The sequence below is a fragment of the Monopterus albus genome, unplaced genomic scaffold (genome assembly GCF_001952655.1).
Source record: "Monopterus albus unplaced genomic scaffold, M_albus_1.0 scaffold172.1, whole genome shotgun sequence".
Taxonomy (NCBI): domain Eukaryota; kingdom Metazoa; phylum Chordata; class Actinopteri; order Synbranchiformes; family Synbranchidae; genus Monopterus; species Monopterus albus.
In genome coordinates, this window is record NW_018128052.1 from 568,790 (window position 1) to 589,049 (window position 20,260).

General features: G+C 41.5%; 1 protein-coding gene across 1 annotated transcript in view; it reads left to right on the forward strand.

Annotated features, from left to right (window-relative positions):
• Positions 1 to 13,538, forward strand: part of LOC109969328 (potassium/sodium hyperpolarization-activated cyclic nucleotide-gated channel 2) — a 29,785-nt gene extending 16,247 nt beyond the window's left edge. Inside the window, exons 5-8 of the mRNA XM_020616142.1 lie at positions 6,053 to 6,199; positions 6,477 to 6,717; positions 6,806 to 6,970; positions 7,521 to 13,538. Coding sequence (XP_020471798.1) covers positions 6,053 to 6,199; positions 6,477 to 6,717; positions 6,806 to 6,970; positions 7,521 to 8,461 — 1,494 coding nt within the window. The 3' untranslated portion in view covers positions 8,462 to 13,538. The remainder of the gene's footprint in view (positions 1 to 6,052; positions 6,200 to 6,476; positions 6,718 to 6,805; positions 6,971 to 7,520) is intronic.
• Positions 13,539 to 20,260: the final 6,722 nt, after the last annotated feature.

Genomic DNA, 20,260 nt, shown 5'->3' on the forward strand with positions numbered 1-20,260 from the left:
TTCCCTGTTTCTCTCCTCTCTGGTGGTGGTGTCCTTGAGAGGTGCAGTGCTAACTGCCTGTAACAGGGAGCAAGTGATGGGGAGAGGAACTCTGTGGGAGAAAAGAGGGACTTGTTGTTGACACATGTCCTGGTGCACTGTTTGAACACTGTCTATTTCAATGCATTTAGAGTGCTTTTGTTGGCTTTTGTCCGATTTTTTATGAGCTATACGGATGAACTGTGCGTATAAATCATGTCTGACAACGAGCAAGTTGAGTGCTGACCGGTGCTTTCATCATTATTGTGTTTCCCAGATAATGGGATTTAAAAGGCTAGAGAGAAATCCTTTGTGGTTATGTTTGAAGAATGTTTTCTCCAAGAAAGAAACAGTCCTTTTCTGTTACTGATCATTACACTTTAAGTTTCCCCCTCAGCTTCAAATATCCGATTGGATTTGATTGCAAGCAGTCGTTAACACTGACAAAAGTCTTGTATAAGTTTTTATCATCTTCAAACAGTGTTGAGGATAAATTCAGGAAGTAAAAGCCAGATATGCTTTCACATTAGAAATGTATTCATAACACTATTTGTATTCCCACATTTTCTAATGCATCCTCACTACAACACAGGATGCTTTTTTTTTCTGCTGAGAGCAGGAAAGTGAATTTCCTCCAAGCCCTTTTCTGACCAGTTGTCAGCTTTTCATTTTCTGCTGCTGTGCGAGGATTAGTATTTGATCCGAAGATGTGTTTATTAAAAGAAGAAGAAGCAGAGCAGAAAAGTCCCTGCCGTGCCAGTGAGGCCGATGCTGATGCTGCTGGGTGAATTCACCATGCCTCCAGATAGGACTGTGAGTGTCATTTTTATCATTTGGAGAGTGTTAGCAAAAAGAAGTCTGCTGGAAGTCTGTTACAGCCCCAGCGACACTCGAGCTAGCACTGTGTGGAAGTTTCCATTTCAGCCCACCAGTAATGTCAGCGTCAAAATCCATGCAGGTTAAATTTAGGGAGAATTTGGCTTAGTGGCTTTGGTGCAGAGACCTAGGAGTTATTTATACATGGTAACAGTGCACAGTGATGCAAAGCAGAGGGGCAGATAGACCTGCATAGAAAGGAGCTGCTTCATTTGTGCCACTTCTTATGCACCTGAAAACAATGCAAATGAGATTTAGCTGTGGGCTTTTGGAAAGCTGCTCTTCAGAAATTGTGCTTGTTGATATCTGACCTTCAAACCTACACATCCAGCCAAAAGAAACACTTCTCTGTTTTTGGTGCATCATGTTCTTTGTGATTTCGTCATTATACCCTGTTTTATGTAATAATGTGCTAGGTCACTGGAAAATGCGGCATTAAAGGCCCTTCACACAAAGTCACAAAGGTCCACCCACACTTATTTGGCCTGATTATAGTCCCATGCTGCTGCTGGCAGAATAAGTGGAACTGGAAAAGCTCATACAGTATTCCAAGATGGTTACATCACTTCTTCTTTTGTGCTGTTTTGCACCTGAAGTGATTACTTAAAAGGTGAAACCAGATACAAACAAAAAGCTATTGTACTGGTGTTAAAAACTGGAATGAAAAAAAGGATTTATTTAGATACAACACACAGCTATGGTGGTGCAGCCATTTCACCTGCAGTCTGGTAACACCTCTGTAGTTTTATATCATCACTGTCAGAAATTGCTGATACTTCTGGCTCAGAATTACAACTGCAAAGCTGATGTGAATGGTTCTTTCTGACTCAGCTGCTCGTAGTTACAGTCCCCCCCCAAAAATGACCTGAGTGTGACTTGATTGATAAACATGTGACCTTTTCACAGCAAACATTTTGACCTGTCACCGTAAGAAAAGCTCAGGAGTAACTATCATTAATGATTTAGCTTGCATACAACAAGGACCCTGAAAATGAAACAACTAAATGCAAGACAGTCGTTATTGTATATATTATTTAGACCTGTGATTTTCCTTCTGCGACATGTCACCAGGAGTTCACTGAAACATTGTTTGTTATTCCCTCTTTTTGACTGTATACATTTGAGATAAATTTACATATTTGACACATTTTAGTTATCCAAAAATCTACATTTTAGGCCTATTCTTATTTATTACTTATAAATACAGTAGTTCTTATCTATATAAAAACTGTTTTAGCATTTTAAAAAGTGCAGATTAATATTCAGTCATTGTTTGGTTAGAGTCCATTTGATGCTATACAGGAACATCATGGGTCTCCAAATCTGAATATTTTGAATTTTTCAGATAAACTAAAGGCTTTTGTGTTTTTTTGTGTGTTAGGAAAATTCACATTGTTCTTAAGATAAATTAGCAATTTTAAAACCATCCTAATAGCTGAAAAATAACAGATTACAGATTCTGTGTTTTGATTTGAGCAGGTGGTCTTCACCTTTAGATCACGAGTTGTGCCTTTATGAGGTCCAACAGACAGTAGATTAGAAACATAATGCTACTGGCAAAGATTTTGCATTAATTATCACATCTTTATGACCTCACACAGGATTTTCCATTAACAGATCATCAACACAGATCTGTTTTCTCTTAGCCAGACTCCTTGTCACTAATGGCTCCAATTATCCAGAACCAGGCTGACTTTGCAAAGGTAGTGGCCAAAGAGATTCCTGTTCACTATAAACAACAAAAACAGCCTCTTTAGTTGTGCCAAATGCTATTCATCACTCTGCTAGAAAGTGTTTCTCATGTAAAAACCCTTGTCTCCTTTGATCGACACTCCCTTTGACTGAATTATAGGATTTTCAGTGTTTCCTTAATGCTTCAGTTCTTTAGTGAGGGTCTGTACAGTGTGAGACCCCACAGTGTGTTTTCACTCCCTCTCTACACATCTTTGAATTGAAGACAGACAAGAGCAGCTCTGATTTACCACTATCTGATTTCCTTCTTTTTGGTGAATATGCTTCATATTATAAAGAGGTGATTTAGCAGGGAATGAGGCAAATGAATTATACATCCACATGGCCTTTGGGATAAACCCGAATTAGAATTTCCAATGGAGTGAGGTGGTGGGATGAATGATCAGAAGAGGGTGAACAGAAGAGAGGAAAGGAAAGGATATTTAGGAAAGTCAGTGCTGTTCTGTTGTTTGGTTGAACTAGTACTGATTTTTGGAAGTTGTGCAGATCCATTTGGTGGGTGTACACGTTTTACTTAAATGTGTGGCTCACATGTAGCTATGATAGCATGACCCAAAGAGATAATTTGATGATACTGCCATCAACTAGCGGCTCATGTTCTGTTTTCCATCTGCAATGCTGTGCCGTCACTGGCACACTTGGGTACTTCTTGGCACCGATATCGCATGTCAGTACCAACTCTGTGCTAGTGGTGCCATTTTAAACCACTTCTTGGCCAAATCAGTCTGCTATGTGACTAAAACTAGAAAACTACAATCAGAGTCAAAAACAAAACTCGTCACACATTTTCCTCTGAATTACAAATTGCAAAGCTCCAAAAACTGCAGTTCAGATGGCAAAATGTCAGCGGAGCATTTTGCCGCCACATATACTGTCATCAAAGCGATACAGAAAATGGATGTCATTTTCACTTTCATTTGGGTGTCAGTCCACTTTAGGTGTTGTGATGCACTGGCCAAGCACTTGCTCCCTATCCTCTGTGACACTGGAGAGATTTCAGTTTGGCCCTGCAATGGTCGATACAGCGCACTGTGACAAGGCTCTCAGAGTAAAGTCATTAAATGCAACCATCTAAGTTCAATAGATAAGCTCTTGCTGCCTCATTTACTGGGACTTAGTCGAATCCCAATTGACTGGAATGAGTTTCATGTCTAACCACAGCTGCTCAGCCACTGCATCTCTGCAGGGAATTTGAGGGTTTCCCTCACTGATTGACCCACACATAAACTTTGTTCACAGTCAGCACTTCTGTTCCGTGAAAGACACACCAGCTGCAGATTCAACAGTGCAACAAAACGTTCTGTTGTCTTAATCTTTTTCGAATGCACTGTAAATACTATGAATAATGACTCAAGTCTGAATAATTTTCATGCTAATGTAACCCTAGTTAAGTGAACCTTTACTCTCTGGATGGTGTTTAGTTTGTTGTTTTAGGTGCTAAGACAAAATTATCTGTAATTAGTGTACTGTAGTAGGGTCATCTAGATACCTTTCCACTCAACATGAGTTACTGTACTGCTGTCATAATGTAATGAAGTAAGAGAAGATTTCTTTAGCTAACTTTGGCTGCTTTCCTTATTTACTCCCAGCTGGGAGACTCTGGCAGGGGTGGCACCAATTAGGGGTGTCCAATATTTGTTTGCCAAATATGTCTTTCAAACAGAGAGCCAGTCTTTCTGTTTCTGATAGCAAACAGTTTCCAGTGCTCTTGAGGATTTAGAGCCTGCAGTTTTGTAAACCTCGGACACACCATGTCAGCGGAGGTCTCTTGATTCTAGCTGACGGTCTTTGTAGTGTTCACTCACCACATAGTAAAGTTTTAGGACCAGGGGGATAGAGGTGGTACAGATGATGACTTCTTCAGTCCCTGAAAGTTGTAAGTACACTATGTGCCAACCCACTGAGCTGTCACACCTCCTGTCAAAATTGTGTTTTAGACAGCTTCATGGGTGCAGGGTTGATCTGGGCTTTTATGAAGCTTTCCATTTGAGCTGGGCTTAAGTGTACACAGCGTGACAGCAAAGTACAAGCAGAAATCTTTATCCAGTTTACTGTCTCTTCTGTTTACTGCCCCATTGATCACTCTTCCTCTCTGTAGCCACATAATTTCTGGGTCCCCAGTGGATGGCTCGTCACAAGCATATCTCAACAATGGGAGCTGATTGTGTTGTTGCCATGTTGGAACCTTCACTTTCTATTGATTGGGCATTGATCAACTTTTAGGTAGCTTTGGTCAAAGGGTGAGTGTGTTCGTTTTGGTTTAAAATAGTGTGGATGTTTGTCTTGTGTTTGATGACTCACTGGAAGTAAAAAGGGTAAAGACTGTTACATGGCACATGGTAAGAATTTCATTGTACAGGGAAACATGTTTCCTAACTGTGCATATGACAAAATAAACACTTTGAACTACATCATCCTGAAATGAGATGCTATTTGTTACTTGTCAGTGTTGAGATGTATCTGTTTGGGAGGCTGTAGTTTGTTGTGCTGTTTAATTTTGTTGTGTTGAATTAAATAGTGCAGTAGTTAGCACAGACTCACAATCAGAAGGTTCCAGGTTCAAATCTCATGGCTGACTGGGGCCTTTCTGTATGGAGTCTGCATGTTCTCCCTGTGCCTGCATGGGTTCTCTTCGGGTGCTTCCTCCCACAGTCCAAAGACATGCACCTTAGGTTGACTGGTGACTCTAAACTGCCCGTAGCTGTGAATATGAGCATGAGAGGTTATCTTTGCGTTGGCTCTGTGTTAGACTGGTTCCTGTCCAGGGTGTACCCCGCCTCTTGCTCAGTGTGCTGGACCCTGTAGTTTGGCTTTTCTAGTGAATATTTCCTCTTGCTCAGTGTGCTGGACCCTGTAGCTTTTAGCAAATGTTACTGAAATGGAAGTAAATTGTGTATATTTGGGGCTCAAAATATATGTTTGGCATTTCTAGTGAATATTTGATCCAACACAACAGTGTATGTGGGATTGAATCGAATTAAACTACAGTGCCCATGTTCATCATAATGAAGGAATATGCAATGGCGTGGCTCTAGTTTTTGAACGACAGTGGGGCTCTATGGCACAGAGGAATGAGTATATCAGGCTTTAACTATACTGACAATACTTGCAGAATTAATTCATTGTTCTTTTGGTCTTTTCACAGGATTTGCTGACAAGAAAATTACCACACTAATCCACTGACATATACAATACAAATAAAAAGGGGCAAGTGCAACACATGCTCTACATGTTGGTTGCTAAGCCAAAACTGATCTGCAACTCCAATCTATGGTTACACTTGTATAATGCAATAGTTAATTTACTGAGTGTGTGTTACTAAGCACAGCTTTTGAAGATCTTTTGAAAATCATTATATGCACTGCTTTAACAGAACATTATCTCTGTCTCACCCACTCCCTCTTAGTACAAACAAGTGGAGCAGTATATGTCCTTCCACAAGCTGCCTGCTGACTTCCGACAGAAAATCCATGACTATTATGAGCACAGATACCAGGGCAAGATGTTTGACGAGGAGAGCATTCTGGGAGAACTCAGCGAGCCTCTCAGAGAGGTAAACCTACAATAAGACACACAATTTCCACACATAAGTATCAACTTCTAATTTTGTTGTAGTATAGTACAGCACTGAAGTTGTACTTTGAAATTGTTTTATGTTTGAGCTAGTTAAAAATGATTGACTGTATCCACTGTGAACACAGAATTTGTTTTAGCCTTTGCATTCTAGTATTTGCACATGGAGAAGGACACACTTTTCCTCAGTGGAGTACTGTGGTTGGATATTTGATATGTTTTGTTGTTCTTGTATCTAACAATGTATCTCTTTGTAGGAAATTGTTAACTTCAACTGTCGCAAGCTGGTGGCATCCATGCCACTGTTTGCCAACGCAGAGCCAAACTTTGTGACAGCCATGTTGACCAAGCTGCATTTTGAGGTATTTCAGCCACAGGATTACATAATAAGGGAGGGCACCATTGGAAAGAAAATGTACTTCATCCAGCATGGAGTATGCAGCGTCATTACCAAGGGCACCCTCGCAATGAAACTGTCTGATGGCTCTTATTTTGGAGGTAGGCAACAGTTTGTAGATTTCATATGTTTTTTTCTTCTTTTTTTGTTCACTTTCTTTTTTAAACTATTACACTTTCCTATTTTCAGAGATCTGTTTATTGACGAGGGGTCGTCGAACAGCCAGCGTACGAGCAGAGACTTACTGTCGACTCTACTCTCTGTCTGTTGACCACTTCAATGAGGTGCTGGAAGAATATCCCATGATGAGACGAGCCTTTGAGACCGTTGCCATTGACCGTCTAGACCGCATAGGTACAAAAGAAAAAAGAATATTACATTTGAATGTGGGAAAGGCTACACCAATACAGGCATGCTTAACATTAGACCCTGATATACAGGTATATTTATGCTGTCAATATAAAAGTGTCTAACATCTGTATAACATCATTATGAGTATTTGTGAGTATCTGCATACTACTCTTGTTTAATTTAGCACTCTGGTGTGAACCCCAAGTATAAAAAAACAAAATAATTTTGTGTGCTCAGGAAATGTTTTCAGTGTTAATGTTGGAATAGGCAGTAAAATGAGCCGTGCTGTTCCTTCACAGTGACACAGGACGCTGTAACAGTAGATGAGAGTACAGGGTGATAATGTCCCTTTTCCTCCAGGCTTGTTCTGCTGCGGGATGTACCTGGTGTGAAGGACATCACATGCCATATCTACTTTATATTGTTACCCCTCTCCAAATCCTCTTGCTTCCCCATATTTATGCTTTATTCTACTCGTTGTCCTCTCTGAACTGTCCTTTCTCATTTCAGCTTGCAACTCTTTAACAATCAACTCACTTATTTCTTCCTGCAGGCAAAAAGAACTCCATCCTGATGCACAAGGTCCAGCATGATCTCAACTCTGGTGTCTTCAACAATCAGGAAAATGAGATGATCCAGGAGATTGTCAAGTACGACCGTGAGATGGTGAAACTGGTGGATCTGCAGCGGCCTCGGGCCATGTCTATGACCCCTTCCATTGGTGGTATCTTTGCTCCCCCTGGTCAGCCGCAGACCGGCTCTGCTATCGCCACCCTCCAGCAGGCTGTGGCCATGAGCTTCTGCCCTCAGATGGTGGGTCCAGGGACTCTGCAATCTCCTCGTATGGTGCGAAGGTTCCAGGTGATGCAGAACCTGTCCAGCCCAGTTGCCATGTCTCCTCTTCAGTCTCAGCCGCCTCTGACACTCGGAGGGGCATTTGGATCTGCGGTCTCCAGCCCACCTGTCCAAAGCCCACTTGCAGCTCCAGGACGGACTTTCCAGTATATGGCGAGCGCAGGACCATCTGGATCCCAGTTGTCCCTAGTACAGCACCATGCACCCAGTCCCACACAGACCCAGCAGAGGCCTGCCTCACACAAGAGTGCCCACTCACTTCATACAGGCAACTTGAACCAGGATTCCCGGGCCCTGTCTGCCTCACAGCCTTCACTTCCCCAGGAGGGAATACCACAAGCTGCCTCTGCAGCCCCCAGCCCTCCGCCCTCCACCTGCACATCCAGTACCTCCATTGGCCCAACTCAGCCCTCTCACTCGAGCCTGCCTGGGCCCTCGGGGGTGGGAAGACCAGCGGTGGCTCAGCAGAGGGTGGCCTTTGCCTCCACACCGCCTCCCGGTGGACCTGCGGGAGCGGGGGCAGTAGCAGCAGCAGCAGCTGGAACAGGACCTCCAGACTCTGGAGTTCCCAAGAAAGATTCAATTGTCAGCCTTCCAGAGCTAGACTCTGCCAGATCCCGGCTGTCTTCCAACTTGTGACCCTGGTAGAGTTCAGGAAAGAGGCCTTTTTTGTATGAGAATCTGTTTGTCTTAGGTCAGTCCAGCTGATCTCTCAGCCTGCTAAATGACCAGTCAGCTACCGCCCACGCCACCAGTCATCTGACATGGACGCAATGTGTGCTGGTGTCAGCAGAACGAAAAAAGCAACTCAGAGTCCTGAGAGACTTTGGCTAGGAGCACTCTATACAATTAAACTAGTATAAGTTAAGGTTGAACTGGTCTAGTCTACCGTGCCAGCACTTTTAGTCTTAGTATCAGCCCCTACACTCTGCTTCCAAACACCTACTGTATATCGCTGTCTTTATCGTTAAAGATATGAAGAAAAGTATGTGTAATGTAACTACTGCATACTGTGTAGAATCCATGCAATGCAATCTAGCAGGAGCTGGACTTAAAAATGAAAATCAGGGACTTGAGGTCAAATGACAATGACATTTTAAGTGTTCAACAAATGTTTTGAGTGTAATTTTTCTGTATAAGTTGTCGTAGCAAAAGAATGCATTGCTCTTCATATTGTTTAAAATGATAGTGAAAACAGTGTTTTAGACCGCTGGTCGATCTTAAGTCAATGTGTATATAGTTGATGAAAAAAGTACGGAGGGATATTATATTCATTGTATCTACCCAAACCAAAGTTGAGCTTGAACACAAAGTCTGGTTGTGTCTGTATCAACTAAAAAAGAAACATAGAAGAAAATGCCATTTATTTAACTGCCTTGATTCGATGTTAGAAGCCATATATTTGGTTTGTGTGTATGTATGTATATACGTATGTGAAGTTTGTGTGTGTGAATTTATTGGTATGTTTTGGTTCAATTTTTGTAGAATGGACTCACACACTCTACAATGTTTGTCAAGCATGCTTTGTTTGACATGCTGACAGTGGCCCTGAGCTGTTTTCATGAAACATCTGGATTGTGGCCAGCTGTTTTGTCAGCTTACTGATTGTAACCCTGAAGGCAAAGGTGGTAAAATAATCTGAGCTTTATTGAAAGGAAACATTTGTGAACAACCCATACTGTATACTTGCTTGTTTTTGTCTAGGTTTATTGATTAACACATGCAATATAATTCTGCAATACTCTCCCCCGCCTATATATAAAAAATATATGAATATAAATATCTATACATATGCTGTACAGGAAAGAGAACTTTTGTTTTTCCTTTAGTTTTCTTTTTAATGTTAAATTTTAAAGACTCCAGCAACTGTTGTGGCTTCATCTGAGGTATTGTAATCCAGTGACCATGTTGTTACCTTAACCAAAAATGTTTGAAGGAACAAGGGGACGCACGGTGTCATTGTTGTAAAAAGCACGGGACAAATTGTAGAATCCACACTTTAGGTTCAGCAAGTCATATCCTCAAAAATGTCACTTTTGGGGGGTGGGGGCGGGGTGGGAGCCAATGTGGGGCAGTAATCCCTCACTTGTAAAAATTCTCTATATTTCTATGTGCCCTGTGACAGCCCGGACTCCCATGAATGTCTCAACATTTAGAGCCACAACAATCCTATAATTCAAATTTGGAGGCTGAGGCTTTTGTTATATTGATTCTAATTAGTCTGATCCCGTTGAACCTACAAGCCTTCTCTTTGCTGAATGTATGTCGAACGAGAAGGAAGACAGCAAATCAAATACAAACTGCCATGTAAATAAAGAGACAGAGATTTAAAGAGGATTTTATGATGCAAGGGGGGTGTGGGCATTGTTGCATGTGTTGCTGAGTGTTTGTGCAATTTTTTTTTTAGGTTTGTTGATGCTTCTCTGGGTTGAACATCGCTGTATTTAATCTGTGTGCTTCCCCCCGACCCCCTACACACACCCAATCCCCAAATCTCACATGAGAAGATATAGTTTTTTAGTTTATTTACTGAGGTGGGCCTGAATGAGAGCGAGTCGTAACCACTTTGAACTCCTCGGTCCAAAGCGAGCGCTGAAGATTTCCAGTCAAGCACCTTGTGTTGCACTATGACCTTGTGATCAAAATGAAAATCAATACTGTGTTCTCCTAAAACAGTTGCAGTCTTCTCCTGGTCCCAATATCTGTTTAAACTGTAAAAACAAAATGTGAATCCAACTGGGATAGAAAATAGGCAGCTGATTCAATATATTAAATAACACATTGTTTCAGCTCTGAGCATCGATCCAGAGTCAGGCTGTAAAATTGATGCAATGCACATTTCACTCAGGTTTGCTACCTTTCCAGAGTGATGTATTCATCACCGTAGCATGGCTTTGCCTTCATTTATGTAGATTTGTCTATCCTCAAATAATCAGTTTGTTGGTTTGACCATGCTGAAAGATTTCCTTTCGGTTTTGATTGGCCGAGAAAAAAAAGGCAGATCTAGTAGAGTCATAATCCTTAAATTGTTATTAGCATAACCCCCTGTCATTTTGTTTTGATCACTTTTTCTGAGAGCTGGTTAAATCTTGAAACAAGGTGTAGGTGATTGTTTTTACCCAAGGGCTTCATCATATGGCTTGTATTCCCTGGCACATTGTTACTATAGAGCAGCCACGTGTTCACTTCCTGTTTGATCAATAACATGCACTAAACCTTGCTCCTTGTCATACCTGGGTCACAGTGCTGTGACTCATTTCATCAGCAACACAGGAACTTTGTATTGCTTTTTTTCCTATGGGAAAGGTACATACCAAAATGCCAATACAGTTGTGAATGATCTGCGTCCATTTCAGTCAGTAGCTGTTGTCTGCTTCAGTACTGTTCCGGTGCAATCAGTTGGTCCCCTTCCCTGTTCCTTTGTGCTAATACCAGAGTCTGCCCTATTAAGCTGCTATCAGGACTGTGCTGATATTATATGAATGAGTCCACAGTCAGTGAGAGCAAGATGGAAGGAGAGTTAAAGAGCTAATATTTCAGGCAATATCAGACACTGTCTCTGTTTCATTGCATCCATCCAGTCCGATAGTGTAGTGCAGTCCCACTCAAAGGTCGGCATCCTGGACACTTTGATCAGTACCACTCTGTTTGAACCCGCAGCCACGAGGAAGATACAGCACATACTTCTGACAGTTATCTGTTTTGTGTCTGTGTCACAAGTGTTCGGTCAGTTGGCTTCCAGTCTCCGCTGACATGTTGTGTGTGTGTGTGGGATATAGTGCTGTGTTTGCCTGATGACTAGGGGTTCAAAGTGTGATTGTTTAACGGTTCTTCTTCTGGATCTTGCTGTGAAGTGGGATTGGAATCCCTCATGTTTGATACTGACTGACAGTTATTGAGAGTATCCAAGTTTCAAACCTCTCATTCTTGTTGTACCAGATATTAAAGGTACCAAATGCCTTGGTGTTGAGATGTTAGCAAATCAGGGTATTATTTTTGTTTGTAAAAGTGTCTTTTATTTATCAGTATATTTTGTTTGGACATTGTTTTTACAATGTGCCCCATGCACACGGACTGTATATACCTTGTGCCTAGTATATCTAGTTTCCACATAGTCTATTTTTGTGGTATGTATGTGCCTGTAAAATGCAAATATGTGGTTTTATTTTCAACTTGCAATATATTTAAAATCATTATTTGAAGACTAGCATTGCTGAATTAAAATGACAATGTCAGTATATATAATTTTCCCTCATTTGGGAAATACAAAATTGCACATTTTTGTTGGTTTGAGCCTTCCAACACCATGCGCGCTGTATGCTGTACTTTCATGTTCTGTACATATGGTATACACAGGGATGTGGGGCACATTGCTGTGTTTTTACCACAACCTGCTGTGCAAGAAATCTTTTCTACACTAAGAGGGTGAGCTCTGAGAGGCTTCTGGTGGATATTGGCAGTCTAGACGTTAGCTTAGATGACCTGCTTGTTGCACGGAGCCAGAAATGACAAAAACAAGTCATCAATAAAACTGTGGAGATGCTTGCACAATAACAATACAGAAATAAAACTAGCCTGTGCACAAAGTTGTTTTCTCAGATCATACTGTTGCACATTTCTTTAAACTCTGATGCTGATTGCACAATGAACAGATGTTTGCCAGTTAAAAAAATCAAGATCTCTCCAAAGCAGAATTTGGCTCAAGGGCCCCAGCAGTCATGAGCTTGGCTTCCGGCTGAGTTACCTTGACATATAATAGCAGAGTGCATGCTTATATTTCTCTCATTTACATAGAGTTGTGTGCATGATTTTTAGTGGGACCTTCAAACCTAGACATTGTCATGTACCAACTACTGTACAATGATTTTATTTAGTCTAACAGTTAAACGTTTGTGTCGTAGCTATTGTAGCCTGCTTAGCTTACCTAAGCCTTCTCTCTGCTTCAGGTCACTGTGTATTGTGTGCTTGAGTTTGTGTGTGTGTGTGTGTGTTCCTGTGCCTTTCCTTCTATAATGTTGGTCCCACTTGAGAATATGATGCTATTTAGGGGTTTGAAACCCACATGAAGCAGAGAGACGCCAGCACAAGCTGGAAAGTATTACAGGGTCGACTCCATTTGTTCTATAAACACAGGAAGAAAAAAGAAAAAAACAACAACACTGTAATGCTCCTAGAAATGACTCTGGCACATCCCTAGACTTAGTAGCATTCCACAACCTGCACGAGCAGCAACGAGACACACCTTACCAGCACCATATAGACAACAGCACAGATATCTGACACAGTATGTGTTCTGTCTGTCTCTGGAGGCCAGTGTGCAACCATCTCAGGCTCTCCTCAGCTTCTGCTCTTAACAAAATTGTTCAAGTATTTCAGAACCCCAGCTATGTCTAAGTTGATGTCTACAATTCAGGAGCAAATCAGTACCCAGTCCGAGTCGCAGCAAGATCTCAAAGGATCAGGGGGGATATTTGGGATGCTGGTGATTTTTCTTGCCATCCAGTCCTTTCAGACTGAAATACGCAGCTAATGGCAATGGCAGGGGGCTGATTTGAACCTGTGTTTAAAAGGCTGTCTTGTCCACCACCTCTGCTGGCTGAAAACACAGAGCCACACCCTAGTGTCTCTCAATAAGCTGATCTGTCAGTCAGTGGCAATGTTGTTTAAGCGTTCGTATAAAGATGATACATTGTTGTGCAATAAAAAGATGAGCGCATTGGCATACATATCTCTGTGAGTGGACTTTTATTCATTTGTGTGTCTTTGTTGGTTGGTCCGTATTCTGTGCTGGCTGCAGTGTTGGTGTCTGTGCATGTGTGAACCTTTAACATGAACCTCCTGGAGATTCATTGATAATTGAAAATAAGTGCACAAAAACAATCACAACCTTGTACAGCAGCCAGCAGCCCCTAAACCTTTGTTCTACCCCACATCAGATGAGATCTCTCTCTTTCTCTCTGCAGACAGGGACTCTGCTGCATCCCTGATGAGTTGTCTGAGCTCAGTCTAAGAGCTTTCCATTTATGTGTGTGTGTGTGTGTGCATATGAATGCACACAGCACAGCAGTAAGTGTATTTATTGCAGTACCTAAGAGCCTGTGTGTGCGCACTTGCAAGCCCGAGTTTTGTATTTGTTTGATATGGAGAGATACTAAATAAACCAAATGAACCAGTGGCAGGAGTGTGTGTGTGTGTGTGAGAGAGACACAGGGTGGGTGTGTGCGTCAGCGATGAGGGCAGTCCAAGGACACACTCTCCTCAGGCAGCCTGGGAGCAGCACCCACCCATTCCCTCTGTCTATTACCTTTACACACACACACACACACATACACAAACACTGCTGTCTGGATCCTCAGTGATTATGCATGGCACAGTGAGATAGAAAGATTAAAATTACATGCAAGGTGAGGTTTGGACACAGAGCTTTATATCATCCATTTTACTGTATCTCCTCAGATCTACATGCAGCTGGTACAAATGTGGGTGAGGACATCCGCAGTGTGTGTGCATAGTTTCACAGTTTTACCTTGATGTGACATAATGTCCTCTCTTTCTTCCCCTTTATTCACACACACACACACACAGAGTGTCTCTCTCTCTCTGTCCATTTTATTGTAATTCAGTGAGCAAGCAATGTACTGATAGTGGCTGCAGGCAGTTACTACACTAACTTGTGAAGCTACTGTATATGTTGTCTTATATAGCATGTATGGTTGAGGATTGTCCTCAACCTCGTTTCCTTTGCAGCATCAGTTTTCTACTGCGTCCCTGGTTGTCCTACTTCAATTAATCATATCAGTATCTCCCGCACTACCCCCTGGGCTGTTTATCTCCAGAGGGCAATTTGCTTATTTAGCTATGGTGTCCTCCTCACACATTCCCATACATCTCCTTCCAGTCTTCCTTGCACTGCTTGGCACTATGTATTCATCAACTTCCTATTATGTCTGTTTTTAGAAGCTAAAACATTTGTGTCCTCCGGGGTTTTCCCTGTGAGCAAAATCTGCTTTTTCAGCCACTGTGATTCATAAGAACGAGTGTGATTTGTTTGCAGGTGCTCTTGTTAATATGCACAGAAAACTATGTGTGTGTATCAGGCACAAACTCTTATCCTCCTGCCATAACATTACCTCTCTGCTGAAGCTGCTTCACCTTAACTCGCCTTGATTTACATAGCACTTCACCACAACACGGTTGGTCTCAAGCACTTTTCAACGCTCAGTGGAAAGCAGAAGAAAGAAAACAAAAAAGGAAAGAGAACAACAAATCCTTATTAGAGGCACACGGTCATGAGCATATAGAGAAAACAGACCTACAAAGATTTCTACAAATATCTAAGCTAATTTGGTTAGGGACAGGTAAACGCTGACAAACAGAAGTGCATTTTAAGTTGAAAATCTCTACAGAATGGGAATGGGGAAGATTGACTGGCATAAGGAGGAGAGTTCCACAGTTGTGGAGCACCTACAGTAACCCGTCCTTGTCCCTGACTTGTCACAGTTTGCCATGGTTTCAGGTCAACACAAGTGGCATGTGTCATTTTACGTGCCAAATTTAATTGGAACCGAGACCTTGGCCATCCGGCACAAACCAACACTGTGCTGGTCAGGTTTGGACTACACCCAACATGATGAGGAATGAGGAAGTAAACAACGATAATAACTATAACAGTGAGTAACAAATTGTGACAGATTGTTACTCGCTGAACTGGAGAACATGTGCAGCCATCTGTATGTCTTGTAATTATCAAGATCTGGTTGGGGGTGGGGGTAGATTTGTGCATCAGCTGCAAAACAACAAAAAGAAAGACTGTGTTTTTGAATAATATGACCTAATGAAAGCATTTAAGTAGAGATATTGATTCTTGGGAGATGAGAGATGAGATGAGATGGAGGCTGAGGATAAAGATGAGTTGCCACTTGAAATATTGTAGGATCTGATGGATAAACTGAAGGCAGAACTGGAAACTTCCACCCAGTGATTTAACCTGTGAAGGAAGATGGAGTGGTCTGCTCTGTCACAGGCTGCACTTCAGTCTAAGAGTAAGAAGATGGAGCAGTTTCCTGAGTCAGCAGCCCAGAGAAGGTCGTTAGTTACTCTAAATAATGCAGATTGTATAGCTATTATAAAGAGCTTGCAGACACGTCTCTCTGAACAGGGGAGCATGAAGAGAATGCAGCTCAAATCTGAACGCTGGGATTAACATTTGGTCCAAGCTCTGAGTCTATGAATGAGTCAGTGAACAAGACACACTGAGAGAGATACAGTAAATCATCTTCCAGCCGCAGACAGCCTCAGTAACTGACGTTACTGAGGACACTGGGCTGGGGAGGAAGTGAGAAGTGCGTCAAGCAGAAATGATTGAGAGAAGAAACACACAGTAAGAGACAGAAGGGAAGGGTCACATGGTCTTCTACAAACTATGTCATCAAAAACAACTAATTTAATTTGTTGGTCCTTTTCTGTGTGAGCCCTTTGTTTAAACAAAAAGAAATATCTTCCTCTGTCTGATCATGTCTTCTTTCAAGGACACGTGGGCTATGAATCACATGACCCTGACCAAAGTGTGATTCAATCCACCGTTTAGTGGCACATTTACAGCATACATACATCAAAAAACAGAAAACTGCAGAAATATATTTCCTCACTGTTGACTGTCCAGTGATCCAGTGTTGTATTAGTATGCTTGCCAATATACAACCTCTGCTACAGTATAATTCTAGTTAAAGCTACAGTACGTCACCTTTTTCAATTTTTCTTTCTTTCTTTCTTTCTTTCTTTTTTTTTTGGAGAAATCTGCTCCAAAATTGTCTCAATGTGGAGAGGGCCTCCCGTGACCCAGACTCTTGGAGCAGTTCTGGCAGCAGTGAAGAGACATTAGCTTCTAAAAGGTTTTGACCAGGACTGACCTTGCTAACCAATCAGATTTTCAATTATTTGTGTTTGTGTTTGTGCCACAGAGCGTGGCAGATTATAGTAGAGCATAGTGGAGCAGGGAGAGGGAGCGCTAGGCAGAGCAGAGTGGGTTGACCTGGAGTTTCATGCTAGTGCTACATTATGTTACATACTGTAGCTTTAAAATCAGATGTTTAAACCTCAAAACAAATAAATCTGATTCTGTTATTTGTTTTCTATAGTGAATATTATTTCTTTTAACATAATATATAACATATAAATGTATATTTGTATATCAGACAGGTTGGACATTTCTTACAACTTAAATTTACACTGTCCATTATTTAACATTCTTCCATATTGAATTCATACTTTACAGTAAAAATGGCTGCTAAAACCAAGAATTTATCAAAATCAGAATCATCATTACTTGCCAATTTTATAGATCACACAAGGCATGTGACTCTATTACAGTGGCTCAATGTGCTTGTGTAAGTCAACCAGGGAAAAAAAATCATCAATCAATTTTAATAATCAATACATCTCATCAACTAACTATGTCTCTTGAAGGAGAGGAAGAACACAGCCTACCTGCTATGTGCAGCTCATACATATAGTCCTGTATTTAATCTATGAATCCACCGTACTTAGATTTGGTTTTCTGAGAAAGGCCCTTAATACATTTTTCACAATGAAATAATTCTGTAATTAAATTTATAAACTTAATGGTTTTATTGTTTTGTCTGCCCAAACCGAGTTCAAACTTTCCTTTGCGCAGACCAGCTGCTTAAAGCTTTTGTCATTTGATGTTGTTTCCTTAAAAGAAAAAGAAAACATTTGAGAAAATGCAAAGAAGAGAAGAGGAGCTGAAAGGGTGGCTGCTGAGCTCCCTGTGAGCAGCTGGCCCGAGCTGCAAACCACACATCTGCTCTACGCACCTCCCATTACAGACGCTCCAGATACCTCCATGAACAAAATGATGTTTTTACAAAAAAAGGGTAGAAAAAAAGCAATATGCTACAAACATGGAGAACAGGAAATATGACTAATGGAGAAATGGAACAAATCTCCAGGCAGATATTATTCCCTCTTTTCTCCCTCCAATCACTTTGTTTTGTTAACAAAGCATTTAATCTCCTCAGGTCTTTAGGCTCTTTCAGCTGTGATTGTTTTGCGACAGGAAACGAAGGCCCCCGCTCAATAATTTCACTCCATCATCCACTTCCACTGATAATATTTGCTCTGGGCCGCCAACTGGAGCGATGAGAGCCAGGACAATGCTTTGGTTTCTGAATCATCTCATCTGTTCTGCTCTGTCAAGGTCTGTACTCAGTAACAGACACACTCACACATTCACTCGCTCACACACATGCAAGCACACATGCACGTGCACATTATATTTCCATTACTTTAGGGGACATTACATTAGCCATAATCACTACTTGCCTAACTTGCACCCTAACTTTAAACCATCACCCTAAAATTTAATGATTTACATTTAGGGGACTTGCTGTTTGTCCCCACAATGTGACTGGTTAAACAGATTTACATCCCCACAACATGAGTAAACCCCGGCCACATGCACACACACACACACACACACTCACACAGTGAGAGACAAATATATCCACCGTCTGAGCGTGGCCCTTATTGCAAAGCTTTTTATTAACTAATCAAACAGCACACAATAGAGGTATCAGCCAATCTCTGTGTGTTAGTATGTCAGTGCAGACAGTTTGTCTATTGAATTTAAAGGCACCCTGTGGAGTTTTTCACCACTCATAGCACTGTGGAGTCATGCTTTTACTAGTGGGTCTCTATTTTTTGCAATAGTATTCTTCAAGGCCTATAAACAGACATTCATGTGTAAAATAGAGGGTGGATACCCAAACTGAGCCTGACAGGACCCATCAGTACCCAAGGGTTCAGGTCGGGTTCAAACAGAAATTAAGAAATCATGCTCAGGTTCAGGTTGGGTTTGGCCACACAGGTCAAACATTAACCTAAACAGGTGTAATTGCACTACTGTAAAAAATAATTTAAAAAAATCCATTAATTTTTTTTAGTGTATGGTAATAGATCTCTTAAAAAATTTAAATGGTCAGCTGGTTAGGTGCACAACAACACTATCCATGATTTTAGATGCATGAAGGCCATAGAAAAACACTGTACAAACTCACCTGTTTTGGGCTCTGTTCATGTTCGGACATGAACTACAATATGCTTGTTGAGTTCAGGTCGGAGTTGGCCACCACACACTCAGCCATGGGTTTGGTTCAGAGAGAAATTTGCATCATGATCCAAACTCTAGTGTAAAACAATTGGAATTCACCCTTTAATGCAGGTTGTGGTATGTTATGTCTGAGCCAAATAAAATATACATACATACATAGCCTATACACACTGTGGATATTTTGAATAAAATCTGAGCTTAAACAAGCAAAAATTAATTTTTCCCATCTTGCCTTGTATGGGAAAATAAACAGCACCGCAAGAACTGCTTTGTGCAAATCACAGTCATTTGAAACTGTTTCTGACCTGCAACAGGATCACTGAGGGCATAAGATCTATTAACTAACACCACAGACAATGGGGGAGAGAGGATACAGAGAGGGAGGGAGAGACAAAAGAGGGAAAACTATAAACAAGATAAACCATTTGTTGCTATGACCCTTCAACAGAGCCATTTAATTTCAGCTGCACGGGGCGTTTCTGTTGCTGTCCAGCATTAGCCCAGTAGCCAGTCTGTTCTGCTCTGTCATTGTGTTTGGCTATGTGACCATCATCTTTAATACACTGCTGCAGGGGCTTGCATTTTCTAGTGGCATCCAGCACTTTGTGCAGAAACATAACCTCTAGTAGTGATTTTAAGTGACCTATAGAAAAGATTGATGGCTGTGTGCTGAGACATCTCAAATAGACCATTGCTTCTGGGGAGGTGGGGTGCAGACAGCAGTGACGGTCTAATTGTCAGAACAAAGAAAGACCACAGCATCCATCACCTTCACACACAGCACTCCTGGGCCCTACCAGCAACATCATCTGTTTCTCTCACCTGCAATCAAACAGAACTCGAGGAAGTCCTGCTAAGGCAAAGAAAACATGATCAATGCACTGAAGGCTCTGTGCTCACCATAATGAGCCTTTGTGGCATATGGTCTGGTGATTTGTTCTTCACCAGGACGTGACATGTTTATCTTTACAATTTTAAATGTGGAAGCTCCCACAGTCTACCAGAGACTTTGCTACAAGCCAGAGAGCCAAGTGGAGTTGAGTGTGAAGTCACATTTGCAAATTCCAGTGTGAGGTCAAACCAGGCAGACTTTAATAATGATTTTTTTCCCCCTCTGTTGTATTCTGGTTCTCCTTATAACTACTGACTTTACATTTTACATCTGACATGTGCCCTTGCATTAGAAATGTGCCCCGTTATCCCCATGAATCTTACAGACTCTCTTCCTAATCTAATGGGGCTGACATAGAAGCTCATTTCCGTTCCCATTCCTCCCTCTGTTTTCTATCAGACCGCCACTGATTCGAACA